Source organism: Lupinus angustifolius, chromosome LG12, assembly GCF_001865875.1.
Source record: "Lupinus angustifolius cultivar Tanjil chromosome LG12, LupAngTanjil_v1.0, whole genome shotgun sequence".
NCBI classification, from domain to species: Eukaryota; Viridiplantae; Streptophyta; class Magnoliopsida; order Fabales; family Fabaceae; genus Lupinus; species Lupinus angustifolius.
This window is the reverse complement of record NC_032020.1, coordinates 8,061,346-8,080,081: the sequence shown is the minus strand read 5'-3', so window position 1 is coordinate 8,080,081 and position 18,736 is coordinate 8,061,346. Positions and strand designations below refer to the sequence as shown.

At 35.9% G+C, this 18,736-nt stretch overlaps 1 protein-coding gene across 4 annotated transcripts; it reads right to left on the bottom strand.

Annotated features, from left to right (window-relative positions):
- Window positions 3,802-18,510, bottom strand: LOC109362348 (protein CHROMATIN REMODELING 4-like). Of its 4 annotated transcripts, none has more exons than XM_019608076.1 (12): window positions 18,312-18,510; window positions 17,251-17,506; window positions 15,225-15,326; window positions 14,344-15,105; window positions 12,579-12,686; window positions 9,692-12,466; window positions 8,971-9,128; window positions 7,477-7,591; window positions 7,103-7,185; window positions 6,013-6,670; window positions 4,914-5,916; window positions 3,802-4,781 (listed from the first exon to the last, which is right to left on the bottom strand). In XM_019608076.1, the coding sequence occupies exons 2-12, from the start codon at window positions 17,488-17,490 to the stop codon at window positions 4,024-4,026; spliced, it is 6,762 nt and encodes a 2,253-aa protein (XP_019463621.1). In that variant the 5' UTR covers window positions 17,491-17,506; window positions 18,312-18,510; the 3' UTR covers window positions 3,802-4,023. The 4 variants fall into 4 exon arrangements, with proteins under 4 accessions (XP_019463621.1, XP_019463620.1, XP_019463618.1 ...); XM_019608075.1 differs by having other exon boundaries at window positions 3,802-5,916; window positions 6,013-6,099; window positions 6,133-6,670; XM_019608073.1 differs by having other exon boundaries at window positions 3,802-5,916.

Sequence of the window (18,736 nt, the reverse complement as noted above, 5' to 3'; positions counted from 1 at the left end):
AATAGGTAGGGTGGAGCTCTAATATGGTGAATCTCCTTGTATTGTCTTGGGTGGATATATGAAAACTTATTATGATGCTCAAGTCAGTATAAGTGATGACAGGTAGAGAAAAAGCAGAGTGTGATTATATAAGAGTATGAGAGCGTAAGTGTAAATTTCCTTATGATGAATTTCTATTTAGAGAGGTTGAGTGAAACATATTTTATAGTAGAATACTTTAATCATGAAAAGTCGTTCTGCCATGTCTACCCAGATTGATGTGGATTGCTTTATCCATGTCAAGAGGCTATGATGCACTTGTACGCTGACTCATACAATGCTTTGTCTAGGGCATGTCATTTTGTTACATGTTATAACCTTATATTAAGCTTATCCTCACTGCATGGTAGAGTTTAGTCCACAATATTTAGATGACATGTTCAACTCTTTAGTCTTATATGCCTTGTTTATGTGGTGTATGTACTAACAATAAGATAATCAAATAATAACTAATAAAAGATACATATAAATTTAAATAAAATGATTCTAATTCAATTCTAAAAAAAAAATTCCAATCCAAAAATCCAATGCCAAACATATGGATTAACTTATGGATGAAGATGTGGAATACCCTTTTATCCACAACAACAAGCACATAAAAAAACTATTTAAAAATACATTATTTTTCAATAACGTTTTTTAAAAAAACCCATAAAAATATTGTAACTTTAATGGTAGATATTGTATAACTTTTAACACCATCTGTTAATCTTTAGAGAAAATTGTCTTAAAGGATGCAAGAGTTTTTAACACATATCACACATGATTCAGTCATTATTGGCTTTTTTTGATAAATATTAAACTATAATCATTACCTATACATTAAAAATCATAAGTAGGATTTTAAATATATTAAAAATGCACAATTCCCATTTTAAAAACAATAACTAAGACATTTTGAAACACTACTTAGCAATTAGCATTATGCTCAACTAATTATGTGGTTAAAGCATCTGAACTAGTCTGATTCGTGGTCAGAGCAATATGCACAATTCCCAATAAAGAGTGAGTTTGTAACACAGAATTTTCATTGGAAAAGGCATCATGCATGGCAATTACATTTTAAATTGCGAGTCAAAAGACAGAAGGAACTGATTTCAGTTTCTCCATCATCTATTACATTATTTTCAAATTGAAAAGATTTACATAGCAAACATTGGGACATCACATTCAATATTTCGTATCCAAGTTCAATATAGGCGAGAGATAAGGAAATAATGTATTAGATGATGGAGACAAGTACTTCATAATTGATATGGTAATAAATCATTACAAATAATGAAAATAAAGACTTTACTTAAATATTTTGATACTAATTAGTTTTTGTTCTAGAAAGAATAAAATATAAATAATTAAACGACATAGTAATAAATAATAAAAATGATACATAAATTTAATAATAGTTACTGTAAACAATGTTATTAATAATGTATCACTTATTAAACTAGCCAAAACACTGATGGTATAGTGGTTTAAACTGTGATTTATTAATTAAACTACATATTGATGGAATTAGATATACATATAAATAATATTAACATAAATATTAAATACTAACGAAAAATGTGATAAATACTTTTATTTACATCATTTGTTAAAATAAAATGTACAATTTGGGGATATATCATGTTTTAGAAGTATAAATAAAGGTAGTAGTTATATGTTTGATTATCATAATAACATTTTGGTAAGAAATAAGTAATTTTATAATAAAAAATGTATTTTTTAATGAAAACCAACCAATTTGATATGTACAGTTTAAATGAAAAATGGTCGATATGACCAGTTTTGATTAATATCATTGTAAGACTGATATAATTATCATATCATATTAGTACGAGGATCAGTTCACTAATTTTTCGGTTGACCTGACTAGAATGGTACAATTTTCATAACTATGACATAATCTATATCTATACTTCTATACTATATATAAAGACAAAATATGGTGTAACTTCCACCATGGTGTAATTTCCACTTCCTATTTTACCCTTCACATTATTTAATTTTTACAAAAAAACTCATACAATCCTAATTAACCACCACCAACACATTAGTTAACCACATCTCTCACCTTAAACTAAAAACATTATAATAAACAAAAAAAATTATAATATAAAGTACACCGAATACAAAAAATATATTCTAATTATAAAATATGAAATATATAAAAATTAAATACATAGTATCATGCAATATTGACTGGTAGGCACGAATTGCTTGCGCACACACTAGTAAAAATAAGTACTTGAACTAATTTCTACTTTTTGAATAATTCAAAAAATCATAAAATTAAAAAATATGGAAATTTATAAAAAAAAATGTCACATGTGGTACCAATTTTATTAAATAACTGAAGCTAATCATTATCATTCTTAATAAATTTTATTAATTTTAAATTTTAGTTTATATTTTTTTGGTTTCCCACATGTATCCACAAGACTCGAACCCGGGTTCTTACTTAAGGGGAATTAAGCATGTACCACTTGAATCAACGCCCCATTGGTAAATTTTAGTTTATATGAGTACAAATGTATTAGTTAGTTCATGCAAAAATCGATAACATTCAATTCATTGGATCAAAAAGATGTACATACCAAAATGCTAGTAATATATAATAATGAAATGATCAAAAACTCTTTGATATGATAATAATTAGGTTCTATCACCATTATTAATATTAATATCATATCAGAATATTAATATAATAATTTAATTTATGATTCACTAATTAAATTGTATAAATGTAAAATTAGATATAATTTATATTTATGTTAACATTATTGTTGGAATATAAAGAATGTATCAAAAACTAGTATTTACACCATATAACAAAGTGAAATATGTTCAAGTGCAAACCTCTTTTATTATGTGTTCAATTTTTACATCCCAAAATTCTGATAAAAATTAAGTCAAGTTCATATTATGTTAATTTTATGGAGCTTATATGATGCATCTTTTTAAAAACATGCGTCAATGCAGCTTCCAACAATCGTCAAATTTTGTAAAAGTTGGTAAATTGTTGGATTTGATCACACTTATAATTGGACCAACTTCTATTTAAGATGTTGTCCAATACCATATTGCCATGATCTCATGTTGCTACTACATAATCTATGCTTATTATGTTTTAGAGTATTTTATTCTTCATCAATCGCTCAAAATAAGCTCCTTCTCATTACATTGCCACTCTTTTCACTTGTTAATGGTAGAGTTTTGTGATTCTCTATTTTCATTATTTTAAAAGAATTTTTATTTGTTGCTTACTCTTCAATTTTGTTTGGTTCTTCCTTGCATTGCTATATTTCCTAATTTTGTTCTTTGTTTTTGGAATTAAATAAGGTGTTTTGATATAAAGGTTCAATTGGTGTAGTTTGTAGATTTGAGAAGAGAACGACAATGGCAAGTCTCCTAGTGAGGCTCAAACATATATCAATGGCAATTTTCAAATAGCATTAGTTGTGAGTCATTTAACAATTTCAAAGTACCGATTAATATTGTGTATTACATTTCATGTACAATTTCATTTTCATTTATCAGAAAATATAAAGTTAATATATATTTAATTCATATTTTAATTTTCTGGCGAATGAAAACTAAACAGTACATAGATAATACACATTTTAGGATAGAAGAAGATGTGGATATATTCCTTCCCCTTTCCCATCAAAACAGGCTACTACAATGGGTCATAGAAGCTCTTGCAAAACTAATGTTTTCCATCATACTTCATGCTAACACAATGAGTGGATTGAACAGGAATTGTTTCAAAAAATTGCACTGAATAGACAAAAAGGGCTACAAACAATACCAAGCAAGCAACACTATATTTCATTTCACATGTACAAAAACTTTACATGTCCTGAGCAATACTATATTTGCTAGTTCACTCATTGTCATACCTACAAAAATTCAAGCGCATTGGTCAAAAGGCTTTAGCAGCAACAAAGAATATAGTTTTAATATTTGTCCAAGAAACCAGAGTTATGTTTCTTGGTCTCTCACAGCATGATCTGAGACAGTTCCCTCAGATGATACCTCCACTTGTTCGTCAAGCCGATCAGTGCGGGAGGGATCTGACTGAGTCTTGCTGGAATCTCCACTATCAATGTCAACCACTTCATGCTCCAGAGGTGGATGCCACGCTGGAGACATCTGCCTAGGCTGCTTCTTGTTTCTGAAGACGCTTTCTGGATCTTTGAATTTAGCTCTCCCAACAGGCATCGGGAGCTTGCTCCCAAGAAAGCTTGAAGGACCTGAAGTGGATGTAAGATGCAGCGGGTCAGAAGCAAGACAGGATGCAACCAACTGGAGCACTTCAGGAGAAGGAGACAGTCCTGAGCCAATCTTTTTCAGTGGAGGCAAATTGAGGTCAGAGTCAGTCTGAGAAAGTAGAGCCAACGGAGTTGAACTTGAAGCACCATTATCAACATTGCGGCTGCTGTGTATGTCCCTGCTGGTTCCAGTGAAATCTGGCTGAACCGGATTTAACTTGTGTGATCTCCTCTTTCTCTTCTTGAGACTACTCCTGGGGTCCTTTGGGAGGGAGGGAGGTGGTCCTGGAATCACAAATGGAGGAATTGCAGGTTTATCTTCTCCATATAGCATGCGAACTGATTGAGCAATGGCTGACACTGCGGGTGGCAGTTCAGGATCAGGGAGCACGGAAGGTGGACTCACAGCTTCTCTCAACCAGTGAGGAAGCTTGCCTTTTGAAGTACTGCTTCCAGCTACTTCCTCACCTATAGAGTGCAAAAGATCAGACCTAATGGGGTTAGATAACAGTCCTGAGCTGGTTGATTCCCCATTTCCTACATTAATACGGTTATCAAGCATATCATTGGGAGATTCATCTAGAACTACAGGCATCTTACCATGCTTGGTGTTTTCTTGCTCATCCTCCTTTTGCCGTTTACTAAGGTTGCCTGGGTAATTCACACCTAAAGAACCAAAGTGGCTTGTCCCAAAAGAATCAAGCAAAAATGGCCTTTCAGTAGGCACACTGGAAGAAGTCCCTAGTCTATCAGATGTTTCAGCAGCAGCATCTTCAGGAAATTGTGCTCTGTTTTTTTCATAAGCCCAAGATGAAAGAGGCAGAAAATGTGGCATGCCAGTTGCAGGATCACCTATCCCGAGTTTCATCTCAGTCATATGGTTTTGAAACTTGGGTGGGATAACGAATCCGCTTCCTTGCAAGGCCCTTTCCATCATTCCCTCGGAGATTGGCAAATGTGCAGATTTGGTAGAGTTCGCATTTGCCATCTTGGATGGTCTTGGCCCCTGAAACAACTTCATTTGTTCCTCCGCCCACCTCATTGACAAATTCTCAGGTGTCTTGTTCCTCGAGAATTTTAACTTGGGATCTCTGAGCATAACATCCCAGTTACCCCTTCCGTGCCTGCGAACACCAATCCAGAGGGAATCAAGTTCATCTTCAGACCACCCATCTGATTTTGATTTCTTCTTTGATAAACTACTTGATCCTGATCCAGTTCTCATCATTATGTTTTCAAGCACCTTCCTATGGTTTTCTGGGAATGATGAGAATGTATTTGACCTCTGTCCCAAACCCAAGGTGGGGGGCATGTCCCTCTCTTGCTGATTATGCCCGAATAAATCTTCAGGAGGAACTTTGAAATTAGGCAAAGCTGGCATTGGAAAGTCTTGCGTAGATCCACTCAAAGCTTCAAATGTGCCTCCCAACGACAAATTAGGTAAGCGGTCCAGATGTGAATTTGCCATGCTTCTAGATGTGAGTGGAAATCTGGCCAGCAATCTTTCATCAAATGGTAGGGGCATCTTCTCATGGAAAGCGGCCAATCTAGGACCAGAGTTTTCAAACACATTGGCTTCCTTTCCTTGCACAGCTGGTGGAAACTGCAATAAAAAAGAAAGGATATGAATCATAATGATACATGCATAAAGCCAGCGACAATTGACAATCAAATCCACATGCACATTAAGAGAGCACACCGGAGCAAATGGGAGGCTGTTATCGAGCATTCTGTTTCTGGAACTATACTGTAAGTTTGATGTTGATGCTTCTGATAGTTTGGCATATGCTCTCGCTTCAAGACTTCTGGCCTCAGCATTCATTGATGCCTCAGAACAAGGGGCAAGACTGAAGGGAAACTCTTGTCTGGCTCCATTTCTATTTTGTCTCCAATTTAACTTGGAAACATTATGTTCAGATGGTTCTGTTTGCTTAGCATTAGGGGCACAAAGTCCCAGAACAGGCAACAGATTGTTTTTAGGCACAGAATTCATGCTTTTCAAGCTCCCCTGATAGTGGTGATTTGGAAGAAAAATGTCAGGTAGAGAGCGGCCTGGATTATTGACAGAAACATTCATGTGACTCGTCATTTTCTGTTTTGAAAGCCTGTCAATCCTTGAAAACAAGTCAGCATTGCTGTTTTGAGCTTCAGAAAGTTGAGCATGTTTGCTGTTCTCTAAGTTTATAGAAGGTCCCTCCTGAACTGGATGTGTTGGTCCAGATCCTAGATCTCCACCCTTGACATTGGCTTCAGACTGTGGGACTGATTCGGTTACTATGACTCCGTCAGCAGGTTGTGATCCACCAACTTCATTCCTCCGAGCAAGTCGTTCTTTCTGCCGAGCACGGAGCTTAGCACTGTTGAATAATAGCAAGTGTAAGTATTCAGCATTGAGGGCACATTTAATCATAAAGCTGAAACTATTGGATATCACAGTACAATCAGAAGGCATGGCATCTTGGTCAATGTATTTGAAAATTACTAATTACAGCAAGTAATGTATATACCTCAAACGATAACGTAATTAGCACTAAAGATTACCGACATACCATGTTTAGCTGAAATTAATGTATGGATGTTTATATTTTTATGATACCAAGTACCGATGTATGGATATTCAAACTAATGTGACCAATTCATCAAATAGCATGCAGGAGTTGCTAACAGGCAACAGCTCTCGGTGAATTGTTGCCAGAAGTTAAACTTTCAGTAACAATACCGACTATCAAGGGAATCGTATAACCATATTTGAGCTGTAATGTAAATCAGATTCAAAAGCTAAGTCATACTATTTCGCCTTCAGGGCCCTTCCTGCTGGCGTATATTCACGCTCAGGCTCTGGTTCTGGCACTTTTTCCTCGTCCCCGCCGCCCTGTTTGAACAATCAACAACAGCAGAGCAATTTAACTCAGAAGACATACAAATAGCAAACTGGTATGAGTCCACAACGACAATCAGAAAAGAGATTTGTGATCTGACAAATTCCAAAATAATTATCCAACAACATTCAGTCTATGAGGAAAGCTGGAGGACAAAAATCCAACTTAACTTATATGTGATATTGAAAATTTAAGATTTTATCAGATACAAGCTTTTCTCATTAGGCATTCAGGATGAAATAGGCTTTACTTACAAAGCAGAAAGGAAGCAATTAGCAAATTACCTCACTCATTGTTTCACTAGGGTGAGCAGCACATACTTCCCGATAAGAAATAGCTTTCCTCTGCCGCTTCCCTCGACCAAGAGCTTCTTCCTCATCTCTTTGGTATTTCTCCCACCTACAAACCAGTAGATGCACAATGAAACTCAAGCTAAGCTGTACTATGCATGCCACTTGATAGCTAAGTAGTCAAAATTGAGATCCAACACAAGACCAATTTAATACAAACCCATTCATCCTCAGAGTACTCCTTGTGTAAAGACTGAAGAAAAAAATAACTCCAGTGTACATAATGGTTAAACTTGTGTTTGCCAATAGAATACAAACACTAGACAGTAATATTTTTACAATAACAACCAAGCCTTTATCCAATTAGGTGAGGTCGGCTACATGGATTGAACGACACCATAATGCTCTATCATAAATCATGTTCATTGACAAAACATTGATCTTCTAAGTCTTTCATAATCATTTCGCCTATGGTTTTTCTTGCTTTTGCTAGCCTCCATTTGATCTACTCAAACAGCAATATTTTCAAAATAATGAAAAGCCAAAAAACAAAACCTTCAATTAATCAAAGGTGAGATTCCCATGACTCACTAAAAAGACAGTAACCTCTTCACGTGGTTCTCGTCTGTCATTGCCATTCAACAAAACTTCGAAACCCATTGCCAGAGGATCACAGCATGCGAGCACCCATTGTTTCAACAACCAGGGATCACCATCGCAGTCACTGTCTAAGAGCTCGCAGTCTCAAAGTGAGTAAAATTTGAATGAGGGTTAAAGTGTATGTGAAAAAGGGGTTAGGGCTGAGAGGATTGGGCTAAAAGTCGGGTAGGGGTGCAAAAATGTAAAATCGTTATCTGGCAGTCTTAATAGCCACTAACTACCTTGATGTAGTCAAACTACATGGCATATGAATCAAATATTTTTGCCCAATAATCACTTTTATAAAAACATACTCCACAGGTTTAACCAAAAAGGTTCTGATTTTCCGAAGTAGATTTCTTATAATCATCTGTTCTCATATAATATTAGGACTAGGAAGTAGCCAGATTGCATTTTGACCATAGCTTGATCTAAAAAGGGTTTCCTGCTAAGGGAATGTTAAAATACAACCTATTTCTAGGCCTTCCACTTTTTTCTGCCACTTGAACTTGCATACCAGAAAGAAGCTTCTATTATAAAGTTCAAATACAAACTTACAATAATTGAAAACATATGTCCGAATAAAATTAAGATGCATTATGATAAATATTACAATACATCACTTTTGACAAAGGTTAAATTATCCTCATGTATATTGCTCTTCAGTAACAATAGGCAGTTCATACATTTCAGTTATGTTTCAATATTATTAATGCCTCTAAAAAAATATTATGCTCTAATTAAATATCTATATAATTTATCCAGCCTATGATCATTACAAGGAACTTTAAAATTGTGAAAGTAATATATAACATGAAAAGTGGATGCAACAACATAGAAGCTCCTTACCTCAAACGCAGTAGTGTGTCCCATTCATTTTCTTCATTGCCCACCACAACATTATCATCTTTGTTCTCAGAATTATGTGTACACGTATCATCAGTCCCATCAGGAGGAGATTCACCGATTTCATGCTCTTCAGTTGATTCCTCATTCCATTCAAGGGCCTGAGTCAGAAGGAAAAGTTCAATCACGACAAGGGGCATAGTAATCATCAATATGTCCAACTATATGTAAGAGATACAGGTCAAGGAAACTATATATAAGAGATTAAGAGCATTGGAATAAAATTCAAGAGAAAAAGTAAAATGAAACATAACCATTTAAGCACTCAAATTACAAAGATGGTCTCAGAAAGAAGAAGAAGAAGAAGAAGAAGAAGAAGAAGAAGAAGAAGAAGAAGAAGAAGAAGAAGAAGAAGAAGAAGAAGAAGAAGAAGAAGAAGAAGAAGAAGAAGAAGAAGAAGAAGAAGAAGAAGAAGAAGAAGAAGAAGAAGAAGAAGAAGAAGAAGAAGAAGAAGAAGAAGAAGAAGAAGAAGAATAAGCCATAAAAAGAGGGATAGAGAGATGAGAGAAAGGTTGGAAGGTCCTTGTCCAAACATATACATGCAAAATAAGATGTGTTTATGTCACCAATCACAGCATATGAGTAAGTTTATTGGTATTATTCTAGTCAAAGTTTAAAGATGCAACTAAATAGTGTATTACTAGATATTAATCAAGTACATCACCTTCACTGAGCCCAGCATATCATTCTCAGAATCCGCTTCAGCATTATCAGCTGAAACATCTTGAATATTTGAACGATCAAGCAATTTTAAAATTGCATTCTCATCCCATAGAATCTTGCTACTGCTCTCTGTACACTTATCCTGGTATACATCTCCCAGACCACCAGTCCTCTTCCGATGTTTATGCTCTACCTCTGCTACTGTCTCAACTTTGTTGCTATTCTCATTTTCATCCGTGCCTTTCCCATTCAAGCCAGGAGAATCACTGAAGAGTTCTTCGGTTCCCCATTTTAAAATACCTTCTATTTCCTTTTGGTTTTCAGACTTGTTTATAAAAAGCTGATCAAGCATCAGTTTCTTTTTAGCAAGCTGCAAGATCCGCTCTTCAACACTAGCACGGACCACAAGTCTGTATACCAAAAGCCTTTTTGATTGTCCAATTCTGTGTGCACGATTCATTGCTTGGATATCAGCATGAGGATTAAAATCTGAATCGTATATGATCACAGTGTCAGCAGTTGCCAAGTTTATCCCAAGTCCACAAGAGCGAGTTGATAACAAGAAAACAAATCGACTCTTGTCTTGGTTGAAACGTGTAATCGCTGCCTGACGATCAGTGACAGAAACAGAGCCATCCACTCTCTCATATGTTTTAGGACCAAATTCTACACTTAAATAGTCCTCTAGAATGTCAAGAAGCTTGGTCATTTGTGAGAAAATAAGAACTCTGTGTCCTTCCCGATACAAAATCTTAAGCATAGAATGCAGAAGGGTCAACTTTGCTGAAGCCTTTATTCTCATATCATGAAGGAACTCAACAGATCCAGATTCAGGTTCAGTTCCTGGTATGAGATATGGATGATTGCAGACCTTTCTCAGTTGCATCACAATGTTCATCATGGATTTTTGGGCAACCCCTTTCCCAATATTCCGCAACAGCTCATAATTCTTTGTAAGCATTGCACGGTAATATTCAGCCTGGATGGATGACAACTCAACAGGAACCATTCTTTCTGTCTTGGGTGGAATATTTTGCATAGCATCCTTCTTAAGTCTACGAAGCATAAGAGGAGCAACGAGTTTTTTCAACTCATCAACTTTCTGTTTAGTCGGAAGATCATTAAAATTCTCCTCAAATGAAGCTAGAGAAGGAAATGAAGCTGGTTGCAAGAAATTAAGCAAGTTGTACATCTCACCGAGGTTGTTCTGGAGAGGGGTACCCGTCAACAGCACACGATGTTGAAATGAGAATGAATTCAGCAAACTGAAAAGCTTACTTTGAGCATTCTTTAGTCGGTGGGCTTCATCAACAATGAGAACTTCCCAAGGAACTCCACGCAAAAGAGAAGAATCAGCAAGAATCATTTCATATGTAGTTAAAAGCACATTGAATTTATAGGCTTCTGTTTTCTTATTCAATCCACCTGGGTCACTAGCGTGCCATTCAAACTGGCGAATTATGGCTCTTCCTTTAGCACGGCCATGGTATTCAACAACATTCACATCAGGAGCCCATGTTGCAAATTCAGAAAGCCAATTACGCATTGTGGAAAGAGGTACCAAAACCAAGCAAGGAAGTGAAACTTTGAATTCAGAGTACAATGCTGAAATAAAAGCACAAGCAGATATTGTTTTCCCAAGTCCCATCTCATCAGCAAGTATCACATTTTTGGACTTGTACCAGCATTTACGCAACCAGTTCAGAGCCTCAAGCTGATGGGGAAACAAAGAACCGCCTTTTAGCTCCTTAGGTTGCTCTGTAAGATTAAATATATCATTTTGAGGGTCGTTTCCTTTTATGGTTGAATTTTCCTTTGATGCATCCTTTTCCAGTGTGAGGGTTTCAAACTTTTTAAACAGTGTAATCAGATGAGAATAATTTTGAAGCACAGATTCATCTAAACTTTCCCAAGTGCATTCATCATAAGGCAGTCCAGTCCATTTCACAAATGCTTCAGATGTTCCACTTTCTGAAGTACGGAGAGCAAGCAACCGCTGCGGCTGCTTCCAACATTCCTGACAAATATTTATTATCGCCATCCCATGCTTTGCCTTGTAATTTTCTAGTTTTCTCTTCGCAAGAACTTTCAACTGGGATTCAGAAATCCAACTATTATGAATATGAGACTTCCCCACCCACTTAACTAAAAATTCGTAGGACACATTCTCTCTATTTAGGCATGAAGATTCAGCCATGTTAGCTTCTGGATCTTTATTATCAACACTGCTATGTGTTCCCTTCTCCACATCCATTTCCTTTGGTTTTGTTTCAAGAGAGACCTGATCACAAATTTTTGGAAGCTCACTGTTATCCTCACCCCTTGATGCAATATTGATTTTCTCTTCTGCCTCCACCTTGTCATTTGCTTTCTCCAAATTTTCAGCAGATACAGAAGAAGAATCATCCTGAACTTTACCATTGTTAGCACAGGAACCTAAATCATCAGTGGCTTTACTCAATGAATCTGTTGGATTTCTTTTGTTGCTTTCCTTTGTCGTTGATCTTCTGTATACATGAATTCCTTCCACTCTTTTAGTGTTGTTCAATATTTCTTCTTGATCAGAATTCTTGATGACATTTTGAGGATCATCAAGACTTTCAGCTGTTCCGACATCGAAATCATTATCACAAGCAGAATTATCCTGTTGTTGTCCGTTCTGGGCTTTTGAGATTTCCAGATCACCAGGAGGAGGGTCGTTCACAATGGTCAAAGATAAGTGTCGTAATGAGTTCGTTTTCTCACTTTGAACTCGACACCCAAGAACCTGATCAACCTGAGATAGATATACAAGGAAAAAAAGTCAAAATCACATACAAGATTTACCGATGAAAACATTTTCTTTAACAAAAATGCACCATCTGACAAAAGCCCTTCAAGCTGGTTACCTGCAGAGATTCAAGAATAGCACTGTCTTCATGCATCAAAGTTTGATGTACAAGACTTCTTGCTTTATCAGGCCTATTTGATTTGTCTTTCAATATCTTAGGGAACTTCTGTATCCAAGTAAAAACAAATTGTAAGTATAATTAAACACGGATGCAATTGCATCTCAACAATAATGGTAAACATATTGTAGATCCTAGCTAGCATATCAATATAAATAAAGCATCATATAGTATGATTATTGATTAATATATTATACCACATTATATTGTAATAATTTAGAGCTTCTGACATTTCTAAATCTCTTGCATATTTCGAGAGATACTTATATCATCTTTTTCATCCTTTCCTGCAGTAATCTGTAAGTTGTCTATAGATTTTCTCATAAAAAGAGCATCTAAACCTGATAATCAAAGTTGCTCCTAACAAAGGGGAATGTACTTATACAGATCATCTCACTCAACAGTTCTGTCCTGTATCCTAGCCATCACCAACTACTGGCTCTTGTATTGCACCATTCTTCTTTATTTACATATACGACCTTTAGTTTCTATTGGACAGTAAGTCTCACATCGCCTACCTCATTGTCTCGGAAATGGTTTAAATACTTATTGAGCTACTCTTCTCATTGCCATTTGGTTTTGAGATGGAACCTTAACATGGTATCAGAGTCAGAGCCCAACTTCTTTCCGGTTGTCATGGGCCAAAAGATGCCCTTTAGTTATGGATCAAAGGTAACCCTTCACCTGGTCCGGCAGACTTATGTGGAGGGGGCATGTTAGAAAATAAGTCACACATTGTCTCACGGATGGTTTATATACCTATTGGACTACTACTCTCATTGCCAATTGATTTTGAGATGGAACCTTAACAGTTTCACCTAACGGAAAGCTTACAACAGCTTAGGAGATTGGATCAATTCACAAAATACAAATGTAGGGTGCAAATTAGCAAATGAAAAGAAATTGGGTCGAATTTGTAGGTGGGTTATGCCATTTAAGAATAATACAAAAGGCTAGGCATACAAAAGACCTTTTAGCCCATTTCAATCATGGTAATTTAAGGCAACAATCATTACTGTTTTATCATTTAGACATCATAAATGCATTCTTAATGAATTTTCTAGAGATGCATACAAAACCATCAAAACAGTATGATAGTTAAAACCGGTTATGCAATGTTTAACAGTTTGGCAAGGTTTGGAATTGATGTCAAGAAGGGCAAAAGAAGGACAATGGCTGACTTATATAATTTTTAAAATGAAGTGCAAATAAGATACTTTAGTCTTTAATAGCAATCAAATTAATAAAATATGTAAATTTGATAATAAATCTATTAACATTTTAGCTCTGTAAATAAAAATGATAACAATTTTATGACAGTATCTAGCCATTTGTAAATATTTAAAGAATGATGTCTACACCTAAGCTAACAAGTGAAAGGAACTTCTACATGAACATGAAATCGTTTTTGTCAAACATTTGAACCATATCAAGAATCAATTGTTCAATTTTTGAATTGTATTCACATTGTATTGGTGATTTGGATTACACCGATTTGTATGATACATGCACAATTCAAATCCATCTGCAGTTCCCAATACAATACAAATCGCTGGCTTGCCGAGTCATGTCGAATTTTGTAATTCAATTTGTCAAAATTTCAATCTAACAACTACTGCAATAACTAACTAGGAAGTAAAAAAGACCAAATATAAATGTTCTTAAAAGTAGAATCTTACAATAAATTATGGAGTAGAACATGTACCTCATCTTTCTGCTGGACATCAGAATTCTTGTTTCCAACATCCTCTTTTGATACAGATACAGAAATGCTATGGGTTACAGACTTCTGCTTCATGTGCACTTTATTTTCTCCAGACTTGAATTTTATAGGAGCATTGACAAAAAATTTCCCCTTTTCAGTCCTACACTTCTTTCGACTAGCGTTATTGCTAACATCTTTATGCTTCCTTTTTCTCAATTGAATCGCTTTATCTTCAAAAGCAGCAAGACCAAGAACAAGTTGTTTTCTTAAAGTGGTTTTCTTTATCTCCAGCTGTTTATCATTTTCCTCTAAATTAGTCATCTTAGAGGGAGATGAAACTTCCTTAGCAGGTGAAGTTGGCTCCGTGTCCTTAGGGGAGGCTGGTGGGGACATGTTTGATTTCTTTTCATCAGCATCCACACATGACGACGTTCCTTCAATGGTACTCTCGAGATTTGGGTCACTTGGCTTATTGCTACATGTTTCATCTTCTGAGGGAGACGATGGTTTCTTTTCAAAGAATTTGATTCCTATTGTTGACTTAGATTTTCCTTTGCTGGCGGACCTTTTCTTTGAAATAAGTTTATCCCCAAAAATTCGGGATATTTTGTCCAGGTTAAGTGGGTTGCCTCCATCTTTTGATTTTATGGTAGCTATCTTTGTCCTTGCTCGTTTTGTAATTGAGTCGAGGTGACTCGTGGGCTTTAATTGATCATTTCCTTGAGAGCAGCTTGGACATTGCCACTTCCCAGTAGGAATGCGCTTCAGAAGATAAAATCGCAAATGACCAGAAACAAATCAGATTTATAAAATAGATCCTAGGAATCACAGCTTTGTACTTGACAAAAAGCACAGAATAAAACCCGCTCAAATAAACATACCTTAAGAGGTGGATCAAGACACTGTAAATGATAGGTGCAAGGACAGCTATCACAGCACAATAAGTTGCCACCACGATCACAGACCACACATTCAAAGTAATGCTGGATAATAACGTTTAATATGTCACAATTAGAGTGATGAACCAAAAATACTAAATAAAACAGGAAAAACCCATAAATTGGCATCTGGAATTTTTCTTAGAAATTAATAAAATACAATTACTGAAATAAGAGATAAATATGGACATATAGAATATCATATGCTTCTACAAAAAAATCGGCAGACAAGACTTCAAGTTAGATTGGTGATGCTGGAGAGATGGTATCTTTGTGCACCAACTAAGGAGATGCTTCCGTGGAAATGCAAGAGCAGGACAAGTTGCATAATTCTGAACAAGTGAAGCAGCACTAAAGCAGTTATCATCTACCATCAAGATCTTAGAAACATCTTAAACTTTCTTGGAGTTATTTTCATTTCAGAGGGGTGGCTGCCTCAACGTGCAACTTGCAGCACTCAATGGACTTAAAGATGCTGATTCTGTCAACATTCAGTAAAGGAATCACGCTATCTGCACTTAGAGTGCCACTAACTCCCCCACCACAAAAGTATCATTTTGAGATTTGACAAATGGAAGAGCAATGGGAAGACTCACTGAGGCAAATATGAGTTGAGGACTTGAGGTAGCTGGAGAAACCAACTGAAAAACATGTGTCACACCTCTACCATGTGAAAATGAGGCATTTCAGACACGATTTCAGCGATAAAAATGTGGTGGCACATCAAAGGTCCATTGGCAGTCATCTTCTAGTAGTTGACAAATTTCAGGCCAATAAATACTCCTGATGTGTAGGCAAGGGATCATGATGTTCAAGGGAAAAAAGAAAGTAGCTAAACAACTGCGAGAAGAAACATGCCTAACAACTGAGGATAGCAAAACTCAACTGCTGCAGATGGGAGGAAGAATTAGGGTTCCAGTGACCGGAATTAGTGGACAGCTCATGGAATAGAAAGAATCTTGAGACACACCATAGAAGATAAGTTATAGGTTTTTGGGAACTCACCAGTGTACGGGGTAGGTCAAGGAGGATGGTACTACTTTGATACCATATAAAAATTAGAAACTACGCTGGATTTCCATATCTAGGCTGAAAACTGATCTCTCATTTATAGTACAATCACAAGCGATCAATGAGCTAATTAGTGCCAACATGCAGCCTAATCACTAAATTAATTACAGTATAACAGATTAACAGTAATCATCATAATTATAGGTTACTGTGTATATACTCCAAAGCACCTAGGAAAATGTTCTATATTTGCTATAATTTGGTGCTAATGATTGGAGAGGAATGCTAGAATTTTTAGGAACAACCTTAATTGCTTGCTTGCCGGGAACGTTTTACAAACTTTCCTCTTCTATGGGATAAAGGGCATCTTAGATTCCTTGGTGTACAGACTTGGGGGTGTTACTACTTACTTCTTATGGGTTTGGGAGTGCCTACTAACCTGTTTGGTTAACATTCACTCCACCACAATCTGAAATTTTAGGCTACCCCAGACGCACGTTTAACAAAAGGAAGGCATAGCTGCTTTCACTCAACACAATGTTTGCATTCACTGCCATCTTAAACAAAAAAGCTATATATTGGTTTCTTGTATTTCGTATTCCCGTTTATTTTATGATTTGATCTTCTTATCTCCTTTTCAACGATGTCTTGTCATGTCTCTTGTACTCTTCCATCCTCATCAATAAATTTTCTTTCTATCCAAATAAAAGGAAGTACATGTTATCCTAAGTTACATTGGCATCAACAGCCATGATCTACTTAAATAACACTTCAGAAGATCTCTTTCTTTTCACGGGAAGGGTTTCCCACACTTAGTTTTTGAAATGTAGTATTCCAAACATGAAAATTTAAAAGAATATCACCCATAGCACCTCTATGTTATTTGCCCCTTTTATTACAGGGAAAACATAAGGAAAACTTGCCTCAAGTACAAATTAAGCAGTAAAAGGTAACTCACCCCATCAATTCCTTTCTTCTTAGACGAAAATCGATCAGTAGCTACTTCAGTGTCTACCATGCGTTTACCTGAAGCACTACGAGAAGATTCAGATGTTCCTGAATTGTCTTCTTTACCATTCGATTTCGATGGGTCTTTACCAGCAGACTGATCCAGCCCAGAAGTAAGTTTTCTCCGCTTGCGCTTTATAACCCAATCCCTGCTAATCATTTTAGGCGATGACGATTTGTTTTCCTTCATTGTTCATATATAAGTCCTGCATAAGTAATCAAAACTTCGACCATCAGCATGTCACAAGATAATGAAAATTCAAGGCATCAAAGCAATATTTGCATTCGTTCACATGGTTTTTTCTTCAAGAAGAGGTTAAAATAAATAATAGCATTACATTCTACCATAGAAAAATGAATCAGTAACATCCACCAATCTCATTACAAACGTTAGGCCGCACTGGCAAATAGATAACAAAAATGGAAAAGAATTCAAACAATATTTCATGGTCATAAGACCTACCACTTCCTCGCACAAATACATGCGCACAAACACAGATACACAATGGTAAACTATTAGAGACACTAGGGCTCACAATTATGTTGACATCCACATTGATTACTAATTCAAAGCAAGATCAGACCATTCATATCGGCGTAGATTACTACAGGAACACTCTCAAGTTCATATACAACCTATTAAATGAGCCGGAATCCGAATGCCTGAATTTAATGAAGCATATACATCAAAGACAAAATCTAATCACTGCATGTTATAGCACACCATAAAAAATGAAATGACTAAAGCATAATGCAGATTCAACTAACACCGAAACCCAAAATCCCAATTTGAGAAACTACCCAACTCAGTTCAAAACCCAAGTGTCAAACTTGGTCAATAAATTCACAAACTTCTCAGCAGAAAACACAATTGAACACCAAGTGGCTTAGAAAACAAAGGACTCACACAAAACCCAGCTGAAATTCAACAAAATCAAGAGACGCCCACAAAACCCAAGAACCAAAATTTGAGCAAAAAACAGCATAAAAAGGAGATTTTGAAAAGCATACCAATCTTGCCGGTGGATCAAATAGATAGATTGCATGGGATTGAAAAGGAAGAGAATGCTCGAAGTGGGTGTGAAGAAAAGAGGGGTATTAGGGCATAGAAGCAAGGAATGATATGAGAGAAACACGAAGAGAGAGAAAGTCGTTGAGAGCGAAGAGAGAGAGAGGGGCGAGAGGGAATGAATAAATAGAGAGAGAAATAAAAAATGAGATAGCTGTTGTCGATGTTATATACTGTTTTTGTTTTTTTGTATTATATCTCCTTATCTTTTTATAACTAAGAACTAATCTATTTCCAAAGTGTAGCCACACTTGTATCACTCTCGGGAATCGAATAATTATTGATGTGTAATGAGATTTAATGAGTTTTTCATGGTTAGATCAACACTTTTTTTATATATTGTATATGTTTGTTGATGTTTATATAT